This window comes from Triturus cristatus, chromosome 9, assembly GCF_964204655.1.
Source record: "Triturus cristatus chromosome 9, aTriCri1.1, whole genome shotgun sequence".
Classification (NCBI taxonomy): Eukaryota; Metazoa; Chordata; class Amphibia; order Caudata; family Salamandridae; genus Triturus; species Triturus cristatus.
Genome location: NC_140592.1, coordinates 253,718,075 through 253,734,334, shown reverse-complemented (window position 1 = coordinate 253,734,334; position 16,260 = coordinate 253,718,075). Strand labels below are relative to the sequence as shown.

Below are 16,260 nucleotides of genomic sequence, written 5' to 3'. Positions count from 1 at the left end.
GTCATATCACATTTACTTCCAAACCATCATGCTACACAGTGGTTCAGAGTGCTCTACAATTGATGACCCTCACTGTCTTAGTAGGTATCCACTCTCGTCTCAGTAAACACTTTGTAATTGCTGTTGTCGTAGCACTGGAATCAAGAAAAGACCAGTCTTTTCTATTCGTAACTTGAGAGAATTGATTTACATTTTGGCGTTTTGGCCCTTTTTGGATATCCTCTGTGTGTAAATTTCATTCCTCTCCCCTGAAACAATCATTTCTATGATTTTAGTTTATATGATTAGATAGCGTATTTATCCTAGGAGCAACTGCATATACACAATCTTTAGTCTGCTGAAAATCAGTCCCTCTGCAACATTTTGTAGTTGAAGGCGAACTTCCTAGGTCTGAATGCTTTTCATCTGTTAGTGTAGGGCAGGTGAATATTACTTTATACCAAAACATGGCTGTGTTTACCTCAGCAAGTAAAGGACTCTCTCCAAATAATTCTCCTTCCAGGAAGTTAGGACATGGATGAGGGCTCTGGAAAGAAAAATAAGCGATTGACTTGTTACACTTAAACTCACCAAACCAGTTGCACAATGATGTAGTGTAATTGGATTTGTTTGCATTTCAGGTATAGCATTGCCTCGCTTTTGAAGTAAGTCAATCCTGTAAGTATTCTTACATGTGTTCCTCAGTGTTTCTGGTATTTGAGCTACAAGCAAATGGTGCGAGAGTTCCTTAAACTCAAGTGAAGTATGGGTGATACTTTTCTCTCAGAGGTGCCTAGATCTCCATCCTTTCACTCCATTGTAGAGTTTAGCCATCTGGTTCCCAGGGAGCTACCTGAGTTTACTTTAGGCGCCAGTAGTTTAGGTAGTTTTGCTAAATGTATTGACTAATTGTAAAGTACACATTCGCTCAAGTCTTGGGTCTCTTAATGCTGAGATAACATGTCTATAGTTACCAAGTCCAACAGTACTCGTTTTATCAATCTTCGAATGATGAAAGGATGAGTGGGACTAGATGAGTTTCGAACCTGTGGCCTTGAGGGCAAACACTTATTCCTGGAGTGGATGCATTAATCCACTGAACCACCAGACCCGGCTCCGCAGACTCAGAAATCTGTGGTCTTATAGCTCATCTTGTCAAGCTGGAAAAATAGGTCTTTAATGAAAAAGATTACTTCCACTGAAAAATAGAGCAGTTTAGCGAAATTTCAGTAGTCTTTACCATTTACACTACTTGGTTCAACTATCCTTTTCTACTTAAGATTTCAATGTTACATGGATACAAGTAGTGACACGCAAAATTCATTGTTGAATCAGCTGTGTCTTTGAACTCTGACAGAGTTGGGCACACCCAACTTCATTCGTTCTGTTCCAGGTTTACCAAACTTTTAGACATACAAGCTCATCCGAAAACATCCTTAAGGCTCATTATTCATTTCATGGTAAAGGTTTTATCATCTTCAGAATGTTTAAAACTGAACCATCCCTTTCTAGATTTGAAACAGCGACCGGCTTTAGGTGCTTACAAGCACACCATTTCATGCCGGTATATAACCCACCGAGCTTTTATTCCCAAGAAACGAGCTATACTTTTTATGTCCTCCATGACTCAAACAAAATTGTGTTTTGAGATTTGTAATATCAAATGCTTGCATCAAACTATTTTGTACTCTTATTATCCGCTTTAAAGAGTGGAGTAAGCCCTGAAACTATTGGAACCTATAATGTGCAGATTGCACACTGATCACTGCAGTGGGTGATAATCTGTTGGACTACCCATCTGTCGTAGTAGCTTGTGTGACTTGGTATTCAGACTCAGATCTCTGGAAGAGGTCCTTTAACTCCCCGAGTTGCGTTAATGGCTTTAATGCCATGACTGACCCTATGCCCCCTTGACTGATATGAACAAACTAAATTACAAAACAGTACACATAGACGTTCTTCATGATCAACTTAAAACTACTTTTCAGAACTCCAAAAAAAAGACTAGAGCTTTGTTTGTTCTTGCAGGTAATGGTTAATATAAAAACCAACATTGCGTTCCAACTAAAGTTGTGTTGTAGACCTATTTCCTCGTAAAAAAAATATTTAAATTCAGATCGTTTTTTCACTTCATGAACATGGTATTCGGGTGCTTTTGTTTTTTAAGTGCACACAGTGAGTGGCTGGGTATTTGATGTGTAGACATGCGCTAATGAACCTGCTGAGACATAACAAATAACCTCTGTTTCAGGTCCTGTCAATACAATACATTTCAAGAGGTCCAAAAATTAGTGTTTCTTTTCACAGTATATATACACCACTACTTCATCCGTCCACTACTACTTCTGCTTCTTTTTGAAGTAAAGACTGATTTTCTTTTGATAGGTGAAGATCCTAACGCAGAATGAGAATGGGAAACTACATACTGCACTAATAAGTAACCTGAAGAGCGCAGTTACTGCTGCATTTCTCATGCTCCCCGAAAGTTTCTCAGAAGAAGAACTCTACATCCAAATCGCCGGGCTCTCCTATTCTGGTTTGTAAGACTACCGTACCTTTTCCTGCTGACTTGCAAACACTGCATTTAGACATTCAATGACAAGCGCCCCTCTATTTTACTTAATTGGAGTTTAGGAATCCAGATTGGGGAAGAAAGGCCTGTGTCTTGATATCAGCTGTGACTGAGCTCCTGCATAATACAATGCCTAACTAGTAAAAGCAAGTGATTGAGTGTACCACTGGTAGTTTGACTGGAGTAGCAAAGCCTTTCTCAGGAAAACAAGTCTGCATGGCATACGTACAGATGCACCACTGCAACTTTACATTTAAGGGAAAAAAAATGCATTGATATTACATAGCCTATTTAGTTAAAACAATTGCGGGCCAGATGTACAAAGGGCTTTAGCGTCCGTACACCCTCTGGTTTGGTAAATCAGAGGGTTTGCAGACTCTAAAATCCTTTTTTAAATGTACTAAGGCCATTTAACGATTCGGAAAATACTTTCATGGATTATGAAGCCAATCAATCAATAAAAACGTTATTAGACTTTAAGAGAGAATCTGAAAAGTCAGACAACTAGCATACATAAACAAAAAATTTAAAAAGATGGAGTTAAGAAGGCACACTACTGATGAACATAATGCGGGTCTACAGTCATTACATTTATAACAGAGTTAGGTACATTTTAGAATAGACTCTGTAAAATTCGCAACAACATTTTAAATTGGAAGAGTGACTGTTAAAATACTCTATCACAAGGGTTTAGGAAACCATACTGAATCGGTATTTGGAAGGGTTGTGTTCAGGGCATCCCTTCCAACTACTGATTGCTTATGGTATGTAATAATGTTTTGCAACTGTGATATAGTTGCAAAAAATTCATATTTTCCTGCCACCTCAAAATGTGGTAACCCATTTGCAAACAGAAAAGGACATATTCCCCTTTGTGATTGTTGAAAAGCATTGTTTAGAAGGGAGTAGGCAGTCATCCCTGCGACCACGGTTTACTCCTTAAAAAAAAAAAAAAAGGTTTTTTTAAAATCTTTTTTAAAACTCATCCCATTTTCTTTTAAGGAAAACAAGCTGCATTTGAAAAAAATATTGGTTTATTTAAAAGCAATCACAGACATAGTGGTCTGCTGACCCCAGCAGATAACCATCCCTGTAACTTCGACAAACTACAGTGGGTTGCAATTTGCGATCTAGCTCATTAATATTACTGAGGTAGGCCAAATTGCTACCCACTATGATTTGGTATTTTGTAAACAGCCATTAGCACATATGTCGCTCCCAAAATACCAGTGCATTGAGTAAAAGTGGCTGTGCAAATTGCAGCCACTTTTACTGAATGCATTGAACATGCATTTGGCCCTGAATTAGTAAAAAGAAACTTAAACAATAAGACTAAAAGTTCTGAACTTATGAAATATTTTATAAACATCCATAGAATGAATAGAATATAAAACAATATTATCTATTCAAGTAAAGGTCTGCAGTTCACCCTATTCCAGAGGTTTTCAGTTGTTTTGTTGAAGTCACAGTCCCCCAATGGAGCAAGGTAGGGGACTACAACCAAGCAGCACACGTTCCTTTCCATATTTTTAATTTCACAGCCCCGCTGAAGCCTCAAGCTGAGCTGCAATACGCTCCAAGTTGCAAAGCCCCGGAAATCATAGACACTGCTGTTTCATTGGTGGCACCTGTTGCAGATTTTCTGGAAGCAGTGTAAGGTCAGAGGACTTGACTGTGCCTGGCTCCTTTAGGTTGTATAGCTCGTTGTCTCAAGGTTCGGTTGACGTTTTGCGGCATAAAATTTAAAACCAGACGTACCAGTTCTTACTTGACGAGGTGATGTCTTCATTGAGAAGCCTTGGCAACATGTCACAATAGATGAGAAAGTTACTAATTCCAATCTTTCAGAACTTATTCTATAACTTCTTTTCTCGTGTCCTAAACATTCACAAACTTCAAAGGAATGATCCTTGCACACTATTTGATATATTCATTCAGTTAACTGGTCTAAATAATACATTCAAAAAATTAACTTTTGATTTTATTGGTAATTACATCAGTTAAATAAAAGCTCATCGTATACCTGAATATCCAGCTAAGCCTCCATAACCTACATCTTCTCATAATATTCCCTGTGGTATGTCAGTACTCCGCGTCCCGAGTAGCAGCTGTCGTTTTCCAATTGGGTTCCATAAGTATTTTAAGATTTCCTTTTAATCCTACTTCTTCCTTTTTCCCTCTATCCTGGAACTTCCTTTGCTTTCTACCGTAGTTTGATTTTATCTTGCAGCATAAACAAATGACCATGCTAATAAAACTTGTCAAATCCTGTATTTCATTTATTCTGTTCAGCTATGTTGTTTCTATGAAAGAAAATGTATTCACTAACTATCACGTTTAAGCTGTCTTAGTGTCAATGTCCTCCACTTGGGGGTACACTTAACTCTTCTTATCTGGAGCTGTCAAACGTTACAAATTGTATCACTTAAATGGTTCACCATTGTTGTAATAGAATTTCTTTTGTGAATGCCATATTTATGTTCATCATTTCGCAAGAAATCATGCTTCAGTGTTTCCCATATATGCTGTCTCACATGGACATCTGAGCATAATGTCATGTTCTTGGTGTTGGATGTCGTTAACTAAAATGTTTGCCCATTTATTTTTTTTAGAGTGAACATGGTTAGATTTAAATTATTGTATGCTCTTGAATGAAATATCTCAAGTATTCGATCTTTTTCTTCAGAAGATGCAGTCCTCTGTAATTACCCTTAGAAACTGGCTTTATTGTAAATTTTCTCCAAGAGTTTGTGGGTGAATATTTGTTGGCATTGCTAATTATTACAGTAAGTTTATGTTCACATAGAGATCAGTTTCAAAGATATGTCCACTGGTGTTATCATAAAAACCAGAAAGTGAGCTTCTGATTTGTCTTTCGTAAATGGCTGGATTTTTTTAAATAATATGATTCTACCCAGTGTAGATAGTTTTATCTAGTGTTTTAATATTATTTTAAGTGATAATTGGTGAGGTGCGTTTAGTGATCCATGAAATGTCATGGGAAAGCACTATGTGTTTTTAAAATACCCCTCACACACTATGAGTCCCATAGTGTCCTGCTTCATCATGGAGGTCTTCCCGTCCCTCTATGGGGCGGGGCGTGCTACTACCTGCGAATACGGGGGAGCACTGATTGTTATGAAATAATAGGCTATTTGTAGTGAAGAAGTGTGAGTGATAGGGTTAAGTGAAAATTACAAAAAAAAGTTAAATACCCTGGCTAGTAGAAAAAACATTTTTATTCACTTCTCTGGCTGGGAACATTAAAAAGGGGAATGTGTAGGAGGTGTATCACAATGTGTAGCCCCCTACTGGGTCAACATGTTTCGTAAGCAGTCCCCACTGCTTTACTCATCAGGACCAAAAATAATCTCTATTGCACTCAATAAAGATTTTCTGAATTGTTTGTATGCCTATTATTCCAAAAAACCAGACCGTTAAAAATGTATGTAGATCTGGAGAGAGATTTATACGAGGGTGCATTGACCCCTGTGGTTCATAACCAATTTGGTATCTGAAAGGATAAGGGAAAAAAAAACAAGAAAAAACAATGCAGACAATTTTCTAACTGTTACATTGACACATCACCATACAGTGGAACATCCAATATAGATTCATTGTTGTGATAGATTAGATGTACTTTTCGTGATATATTTTTCTAGATATATTTTTCTTCTATGGCAGCGAGGGTTAATATTCTTAAACCCGTGACCCACTGCCTATTTGTAGTGGCAAGGATAAAAAAAAAAAGAGTACTATAGTTAGACAGAGAGACAACTCACACACACGCTTTCTTCAAAAATAATAAGTATATTAAATATCAAAACAACACAAAACTCTGGTTTTGTTAATAAAGGTAATCAATCATTCATCCGTCTACTCAGACTTGGTTGTAAAGGTTATTAAGTTCAGCCCGTTGTTGATTGTGCCAAACAACATTTTAACGTGAAATCGCTATGTACATACACTATTTAGGAGTAATATTCAGGCTTCATGAGCGCGCACTGGAGGGGAGGATGCCTGGATTAAACACTGTTGGAAAACAAACATGGTGTTAGCTTTAAGGCGTTTGCGTCACAATCTAGCGATGTAACAGTCACACGTGCCTGTTGTAAAGACTTGGCATAGTCTTACTCACATATTGCAGGATCTTTCCTCGCTTCAGTATGCCTCTGTGTTGCTCCGTGGATAGCAACACGGAAGTGTATGTAGAGGCTTTTAACTGGTTGAGTGAGCAAGATGCGGCGGGAAAAAACGCTTTGGTTTTGGTAAACTAGAGCGTGAATTATTTCAAAATGGCTGCCCGGAATGGGCCTGTGAGGAGGTACTGAATGCTTTACTTCCTGGTTTGTCGATGATCATGAAAATGAAAATTGAACGTCCTGCGTGAAATGTAAAATGAACTGTTTCAATGTAGGTTATAATACTCAAATAGTGTTCTTCTGATTTATGTGCCCATCAATCTACAGCGGATACAAAAATTTTGGAATATAAAATAAAATCGAATCGAAAAGACTGGGAATGGGCGTGGCAATGTCCATGCTATTTAGATTAGTTCTAAGGGCTAAAAGCAGTTCGTTTCACCTTCAGAATTGAAGTAAAAAGGAGGGGAAATAAATGAGGTCTTCCAATCTTATTCTTAGCGAACCCTCCTTCATTACAAGATACTAAAATAAATACAAGTGCCTGAAGGGAAGGAAAATAAGGAATGAGTTCTTCCGTTTCTATTCTTTGCGAAACCTCCTTCATTATGAAATACTAAAATAAATACAAGTGCCTAAAAAATTAAAGGAAGAAAATCACAGGGAAAATGAGAGACTATTAATTATCTGCTCTTCGAACACTCCTTCATTGGAAAGACTGTAGTTATGACTGTATGGATACTTCGTCACACGATTGTGTAACATAATTAATTGAGACTGGAATACTTGGGGGTCTCCTTGTGCATACTCTTTTGTCTCCAAAAAAGGTTGGTTCATACTATACAGGTTGCAGAGTTCACTGTTATTTAGAGATATTACAGAGGGCAGAAAGAGGAGTAACTGCTAGATTTCTAAGGTGGACAAAATGATGTTCCATATAAAAAAAAGGAGTGTTTGATTCTCAGTGTGGTCATGACTGACCCCATGGGATATAATCGTTCAGGCCTGTGATATTGGTCTTAAGGTGGAACACCCATCTTTGTTCTTTTTCAAAAAGATATCTTTCATTTGGGACTTGTTCGATTACTGTCCATGATATATCTTCCGGTGTGTGGCCAAGATCTATGTAATGTGCTGCCATTTTTGTTGTGCCTCTTTTACACCTGATGTTACTTTTATGTTCTCCTATTCTTGTCTTTACAGGTCGTGTTGTCATTCCTATATATTCTAATTGACAAGAACATGTGACCAGGTATACCACATTGGTACTGTTACAGGTGGTAAATTTCCTCTGTTCCCATTTTGTACCATCAAGGAAGGTGATGCTTTTACTTTTTTTGGTGAGTGGACAGACCTTACACTTACCACATGGATGGTGCCCATGAATATTGGCCATAGCTGTTGACTGGCCTGTGGGTTCATTCTTGCTGGGTCTGGTGTGGACAATCATGTTGCAAATACTTTTCCCTCCTCTGTGCGAAAAGATTGGTTTGGGGAGATTCAAGCCTCCACTATTGAGAATACGCCAATGTTTGTTAACAATTTTGGTAACTTGGTTAGAATTGGTGTTATATGTGGTAATACAGAATGGTCGTTTTTCATTGGGTTTGGGATTAGCAGGTTCCAGGAGGCTCTCTGCAGTTGTTGCGCGCCCTTTTGGACGCTTTTTCTATGATCTGTTTTGGATATTGTCTTTTCACAAGTTTGGCTTTGAGATCTTCTGATTGGATTTTGAAATCATTGACTTCTGTGCAGTTTCGTCTCAAGCGTAAAAATTGTCCATTGGGGAGATTGTCTCGCAGGTGTTTGGGGTGGAAACTTTGATATAGTAAAAGGCAGTTTTTGGCTGTGGTTTTGAAGTGTGTTGTGGTCATGAGTCTCCCATCTCTGGGTGATATATTCAGGTCGAGGAAGATCAATTCCTTGTTGGAAATAGTGCTAGTGAAATTCAAAAATTCATCTTGGTAGTTGAGCCAAGTGATGAACCGATTAGCAGTGTCCTCATCGCCGTCCCAGATCATTAATCTATCATCTATATATCTTTTCCAGATGTTAATGTGATTGTGGAAAGGATTGTTGGGATGTAGAATTTTCATTGTCTCCAAATGATGTACATAGAGACCAGCTATGCTAGGAGCAAAGGTGCTCCCCATGCTGGTCCCGTGCTTCTGGAGGTAAAGGGTTTCATTGTATTTAAAGAAATTCTCTATCAGTGCTAGATTGCAACATTCCATGATGACATTTCTAGGTGTTTGATACTCCCATTCAGTGTCAAAGAGGACTTCTTCAATGATGTTTAGAGTCTCTGTGTGGGGGAGACTGGTGTACAGACTTTCGACATCGCAACTTATCAGTAGTTGGTGTTCAGGGTCAAAAGGGAGGTCTTCTAGTAGTACAAGAACGTCTTTGGTATCTTTCAGATAAGTAGATGTCTTTTGAACAATGGGTCTCAAGTATGCGTCTTCAGATTTAGAGACCGGTTCTAGGATGGATCCTATTCCGGATACGATAGGACGACGGGCAGTTTTTTTAAATTTCTTGTGTATCTTGGGGATGGTGTACAGATAAGATGTTATGGGCGAGTCTTGAATCAGGAAGTCTCCTTCCTATTTTGTTATCCATCCGTGAGCAAGTGCTTCTTCTACCATGCTCATTATTTTTACTTTTATCCTTTGGGTTGGGTCTTGAGCTAGAATCATAGTTTCTTGGGTCTTGAAGGAGGCGTTTACATTCATTGTCATACTGATCTTTGGATTGTATGACTATCGCCCCTCCTTTGTCAGCAGGTTTTATCACCAGATTGGGATTGTTATTAAATTCTCGTATTGCTTGTCTTTCGTCGTTAGTTATGTTCTGGAAAACATGGTTGGTAGTCGGGTTCAGGTCCTCTAAATCTTTCATTACTGCTTTTTACTGAAAGATTTAGAGGACCTGAACCAGACTACCAACCAAGGTTTCCAGAACATAACTAACGACGAAAGACAAGCAATACGAGAACTTAATAACAATCCCAATCTGGTGCCACTATTTCCAACAAGGAATTGATCTTCCTCGACCTGAATAAATCACCCAGAGATGGGAGACTCATGACCACAACACACTTCAAAACCACAGCCAAAAACTGCCTTTTACTATATCAAAGTTTCCACCCCAAACACCTGCGAGACAATCTCCCCTATGGACAATTTTTATGCTTAAGACGAAACTGCACAGAAGTCAATGATTTCAAAATCCAATCGGAATATCTCAAAGCCAAACTTGTGAAAAGACAATATCCAAAACAGATCATAGAAAAAGCGTACAAAAGGGCGCACAACAACTGCAGAGAGAGCCTCCTGGAACCTGCTAATCCCAAACCCAATGAAAAACGACCATTCTGTATTACCACATATAACACCAATTCTAACCAAGTTACCAAAATTGTTAACAAACATTGGCGTATTCTCAATAGTGGAGGCTTGAATCTCCCCAAACCAATCTTTTCGCACAGAAGAGGAAAAAGTATTCGCAACATGATTGTCCACACCAGACCCAGCAAGAATGAATCCACAGGCCAGTCAACAGCTATGGCCAATATTCATGGACACCATCCATGTGGTAAGTGTAAGGTCTGTCCACTCACCAAAAAAAGTAAAAGCATCACCTTCCTTGATGGTACAAAATGGGAACAGAGGAAATTTACCACCTGTAACAGTAACAATGTGGTATACCTGGTCACATGTCCTTGTCAATTAGAATATATAGGAATGACAACACGACCTGTAAAGACAAGAATAGGAGAACATAAAAGTAACATCAGGTGCAAAAGAGGCACAACAAAAATGGTAGCACATTTCATAGATCTTGGCCACACACCGGAAGATATATCATGGACAGTAATCGAACAAGTCCCAAATGAAAGATATCTTTTTGAAAAAGAACAAAGATGGGTGTTCCGCCTTAAGACCAATATCACAGGCCTGAACGACGATATCCCATGGGGTCAGTTATGACCACACTGAGAATCAAACACTCCTTTTTTTGATATGGAACAGCATTTTGTCCACCTTAGAAATCTACCAGTTACTCCTCTTTCTGCCCTCTGTAATATCTCTAAATAACAGTGAACTCTGCAACCTGTATAGTATGAACCAACATTTATGGGAGACAAAGAGTATGCACAAGGAGACCCCCAAGTATTCCAGTCTCAATTAATTATGTTACACAATCGTGTGACGAAGTATCCGTACAGTCATAACTACAGTCTTTCCAATGAAGGAGTGTTCGAAGAGCAGATAATTAATAGTCTCTCATTTTCCCTGTGATTTTCTTCCTTTAATTTTTTAGGCACTTGTATTTATTTTAGTATTTCATAATGAAGGAGGTTTCGCAAAGAATAGAAACGGAAGAACTCATTCCTTATTTTCCTTCCCTTCAGGCACTTGTATTTATTTTAGTATCTTGTAATGAAGGAGGGTTCGCTAAGAATAAGATTGGAAGACCTCATTTATTTCCCCTCCTTTTTACTTCAATTCTGAAGGTGAAACGAACTGCTTTTAGCCCTTAGAACTAATATAAATAGCATGGATATTGCCACGCCCATTCCCCGTCTTTTCGATTCGATTTTATTTTATTTTTGATTCCAAAATTTTTGTATCCGCTGTAGATTGATGGGCACATAAATCAGAAGAACACTATTTGAGTATTATAACCTACATTGAAACAGTTCATTTTACAGTTCACGCAGGACGTTCAATTTTCATTTTCTTGATCTTCGACAAACCAGGAAGTAAAGCATTCAGTACCTCCTCACAGGCCCCTTCCGGGCAGCCATTTTGAAATAATTCACGCTCTAGTTTACCAAACCAAAGCGTTTTTTCCCGCCGCATCTTGCTCACTCAACCAGTTAAAAGCCTTTACATACACTTCCGTGTTGCTATTCACGGAGCAACACAGAGGCATACTGAAGCGAGGAAAGATCCTGCAATATGTGAGTAAGACTATGCCAAGTCTTTACAACAGGCACGTGTGACTGTTACATCGCTAGATTGTGACGCGAACGCCTTAAAGCTTACACCATGTTTGTTTTCCAACAGTGTTTAATCCAGGCATCCTCCCCTCCAGTGCGCGCTCATGAAGCCTGAATATTACTCCTAAACAGTGTATGTACATAGCGATTTAACGTTAAAATGATGTTTGGCACAATCAACAACGGGCTGAACTTAATAACCTTTACAACAAAGTCTGAGTAGATGGATGAATGATTGATTACCTTTATTAACAAAACCAGAGTTTTGTGTTGTTTTGATATTTAATTTACTTATTATTTTTGAAGAAAGCGTGTGTGTGAGTTGTCTCTCTGTCTAACTACAGTACTCTTTTTTTTTTTTTTTTTTTTTTTTTTTTATCCTTGCCACTACAAATAGGCAGTGGGTCACGGGTTTAAGAATATAAACCTACGCTGCCATAGAAGAAAAATATATCTAGAAAAATATATCACGAAAAGTACATCTAATCTATCACAACAATGATTCTATATTGGATGTTCCACTGTATGGTGATGTGTCAATGTAACAGTTAGAAATGTGTCTGCATTGTTTTTTCTTGTTTTTTTTTTTTCCCTTATCCTTTCAGATACCGAATTGGTTATGAACCACAGGGGTCAATGCACCCTCGTATAAATCTCTCTCCAGATCTACATACATTTTTAACGGTCTGTTTTTTGGGAATAATAGGCATACAAACAATTCAGAAAATCTTTATTGAGTGCAATAGAGATTATTTTTGGTCCTGATTAGTAAAGCAGTGGGGACTGCTTACGAAACATGTAGACCCAGTAGGGGGCTACACATTGTGATACACCTCCTACACATTCCCCTTTTTAATGTTCCCAGCCAGAGAAGTGAATAAAATTGTTTTTTCTACTAGCCAGGGTATTTTTAACTTTTTTTTGTAATTTTCACTTAACCCCATCACTCACACTTCTTCACTACACATAGCCTATTCCTTCATAACAATCAGTGCTTCCCCGTATTCGCAGGTAGTAGCATGCCCGCCCCGTAGAGGGACGGGAAGACCCCCATGATGAAGCATGACACTATGGGACTCATAGTGTGTGAGGGGTATTTTAAAAACACATGGTGCTTTCCCATGACATTTCATGGATCACTAAACGCACCTCACCAATTATCACTTAAAATAATATAAAAAACACTAGATAGTTGTATCTAGACAGGGTAGAATCATATTGTTTATTAAAAACTATACAGGAGGTAGGTTCTATCCAGTTACCTCTCTACTCCCCCATTTGGTATTGATTCTCTTTTTTTTAATAATACACAACATAAAGAATTCCACAAATTCCCTTTCTCCAGTGTGTGTACCAGTGCATATACCGTCTACACAATCTCACCAATAAATATCCTCAAGGAGTAGTGTGCTCTTTCTTCTTTTATAATCATGTATGTTCCTGGTTTCAAAGGGAAATATAAAAATGTTGACAAATATGGGGGCTACATGGTTTCCCATTGCCTTTCCATTGTAAGTCCAATTGTCTGTTGATAAAAAGCTGTTTCAAATTAAAAAAATAATTATGAGAAGATTCAATTTAATATTTAAAAAAAAAAACTTTTAAATTCATTTATTTGGGGGGGCGTGGTTAAGATGGCGGCTTAGGCGGACGTGCTGTTTCGCCTCTCCCGCAGGCGGCCCACGAAAAGCCCGGTGTTCGGCTGTTTCCAGCTGGCCGACATCGGTGTAAATAGCCCAGGAGGTGCAGACTGCAGCGGCGGAGTCCCGAGCGTGGTTGCCGCCCGCCGGTGCACTCCCGGAGACCCGCGACATCGGGTGAGAGAAGGGCCTGGTTTGGCTGAGGCCTGGTGCACGGAGAGGCGGCCTGGGCGGGTCAGCGGCCGAGCGGTGGCATCCGTGACTGGACGGCAGTCGGGCGAGGGCCCGGGAGGCACTAAGAGACACCAGCGCGTCTGTGGAGGATCCTGACGGGCCCGGCGTGCACCGGATCGGTGCCCTTGCCTCAGAGAGCGGAGGGACGGATCGGCCTGCGAGCGGCGCGAGGAGCCACGCAGCGGCGATCCCGGCCCAGGCGGAGTGGCGACGGTGGTCCCGGTGCGGAGAGACGGCGGTCGGCGGCCCGGAGGAAGCGCGAGACGGGGACCGGAGTGGAGCCTGGGGGACCCGGCGAGAACACAGCGACGCCCAGGCAGGTGATCGCGCTGCTGGCGCCGGTGGCCGGGAACCTGGGGCAGGCAAGTGGGGGTCCCTGGCGGGAGCCTATCGGCGCCATCTTCGAGGCGCGGAGCTCGGCGGTGTGACTGTGAGGCGTGGACGCTGGTGGTAGAAACCGAGGGCCTACTCTGGTGGGGGCGGCCACACGGAGGAGCAGCGGGCGGCGTCCCGGAGCGCCAACTGCGGGGCCCTGGGATTGGAGCATAGGCCGGAGCCGGCAGTCTGCGTACCGGTGCAGGAGTCGCCCTCTGGCTAGAAGCGCGCTGCCTCGGGAGGAGTCCGGGGGCGCCGGACGGGAGGCGAGCCTGAAGAGGGGTGTCTGCCGCACGAGGAGGAGCAAAGGAGGCCCGCTGGATCGGTGGTGAGAGGCGATCGGGGACGCGGTGGCCAGGCGAGGGGCCCTGAAGGAGACCGTCACGGCGAGTGGGTGAGACTTGGGCCCCGTCTCCTCTACATCCGGGCAGTGGTCAGATTCTGGCAGACCTGGCGCGAAGAGCCCGGCAGGCGCCTGAGCAGTTCAGAGTGACCGCGAGGGGGTCGTGGAGAGTGCTGCCCGGTGTGGACTCGGCAGTGCACGTGGCGGGCAGCAGGCCGACAGTGGATGGTTGACGCGAGGCTCCAAGCCCTCTAAGGGTACGATAGCGGCGGAACCTACGGCCCGTTATGGTCCCTCCGAAAGGCCGCAGAGACAAGACCCTGAAGGAGTTATTCGCGAAACCACGAGTGGGGCCTGCAGACGGTAGTATGGCGACGGGGGCGGCGGGCCTCCCGCCTGTGCAGCCGGAGGGTTCTGAACCCATCACGAAATCCTTCTTAGAATCCATGTTCACAGTTCTGCGAACCGACATCCAGAATCTGCAGAAGGAGTTCGCAGCGGAGCTCAAGGAGGTTCGTAGGGATGTGGACAGCATTGGGGAGCGTGTTGCCACGTTGGAGGATAAGGGGGACGGCCGAGACACGGAGCTGGCGGCGCTGCAACAGGAACTCCTGCGGTTCCACGACCAACAGGTGGATCTCCAGTCGCACATAGAGGACCTGGAAAACCGGTCCTGGCGCCATAACATACGCATTCGAGGGGTGCAGAGTACCGACGATTCTAAGGACCTCTTTGAAAAGTTCCCTGGTGAAAGCAATCGTATCCTGGAGCGCCCGCTGGACTCAGAGCTGAGAATCGACAGAGCGCACAGGGTGGGGTCCCCGCGCCCCGTGGCAGCCAATCCGCCCGATATCCTGGTATGCATACAAGACTACCGCACCAAGGAGGAGATACTACTCAAAGCCCGTCGGCAACACCCTGTGAAATTCAGAGACCATGTGCCGGTACTGTATCAGGACCTCTCGTCGCTCACGCTTCACAAACGTAGACGTTTTAAGCCGATCACAACACACCTCTGACAACGCAACATCCAGTATAGCTGGGGCCACCCTTTTCGATTGGTGTTTCGCATAGACAGCACACTATATCAGCTGCGGTCCCTCTCGGAGGCGGCTAAGCTGTTGGGGGTGGATCTACCACAGGAGGATAGTGAGGCGGAGGACGGCTCAGCGACTGCGGCGACGACTGGGCCTGGCTGGCGCCGCCAGGGCCGCCGTAGACGTGCTAAGACACCCCCGGCAGCGGAGATCCTTCGAGGACAGCAGGCGGCGCTGGAGTCTGTCTCTGCGGAGCTGCGGGGTGCCTCGCCCGATGCAGCTGAGTGATGGAACTGGCTGTTTGTACCTCTGGCTCATTGCCTGTGTCGCCTGCGGGGGGGGGGGGGTGCCTTCTCACTGTATCGTTGCACCTGGCGCACCTACTTCACCATCCACTGGAAAGTGGAGGACAATGGTTCTGGACTTTTGTTGTACCATGTTGGGGGGGGGGCTGGAGAGGGGGGGGTTGGAGAGGGGGGGTTGGTTGGGAGGTTGGGATCAGGGTCTGGGGAGGGGGGCAGGGGAGGGACGGGGGGTCCACGTCCATCAGGGGGAAGAGTCAGGACAGATACACACACGCAGGGCACACTCACCACTTAACCCGGGGGCACGGCTCCCACGCGGCCTGCGCAGTTCAAATGGCATGTTCAGGAAGGAACCGGACGGAGTGAATGGCGCCTCACGCACTTACAATATTGACCCTTAATGTTAGGGGTCTCAACAACCCAGTGAAACGCAGGGCCGTGCTGTCCTGCCTGGAGAACTCCCAGGCAGATATTTGCCTCCTCCAGGAGACCCATCTACTAGCACAGGACTGTCACCGGCTCAAATCCGGCAAATTCCCAATACAGCTCTTCTCGTCTAGCCCCACCAAGACAGCGGGGGTAGCGATCCTAGTGGCCCAGCGGTTCAAAGGGGAAGTATTGCAGA

At 42.8% G+C, this 16,260-nt stretch overlaps 1 protein-coding gene across 1 annotated transcript in view; it reads left to right on the top strand.

Moving 5' to 3' along the window:
- TAMM41 (TAM41 mitochondrial translocator assembly and maintenance homolog) overlaps positions 1–16,260 on the top strand; it is a 182,356-nt gene that overhangs the window by 54,630 nt on the left and 111,466 nt on the right. The window contains exon 4 of the mRNA XM_085624871.1: positions 2,365–2,515. Coding sequence (XP_085480997.1) covers positions 2,365–2,515 — 151 coding nt within the window. The remainder of the gene's footprint in view (positions 1–2,364; positions 2,516–16,260) is intronic.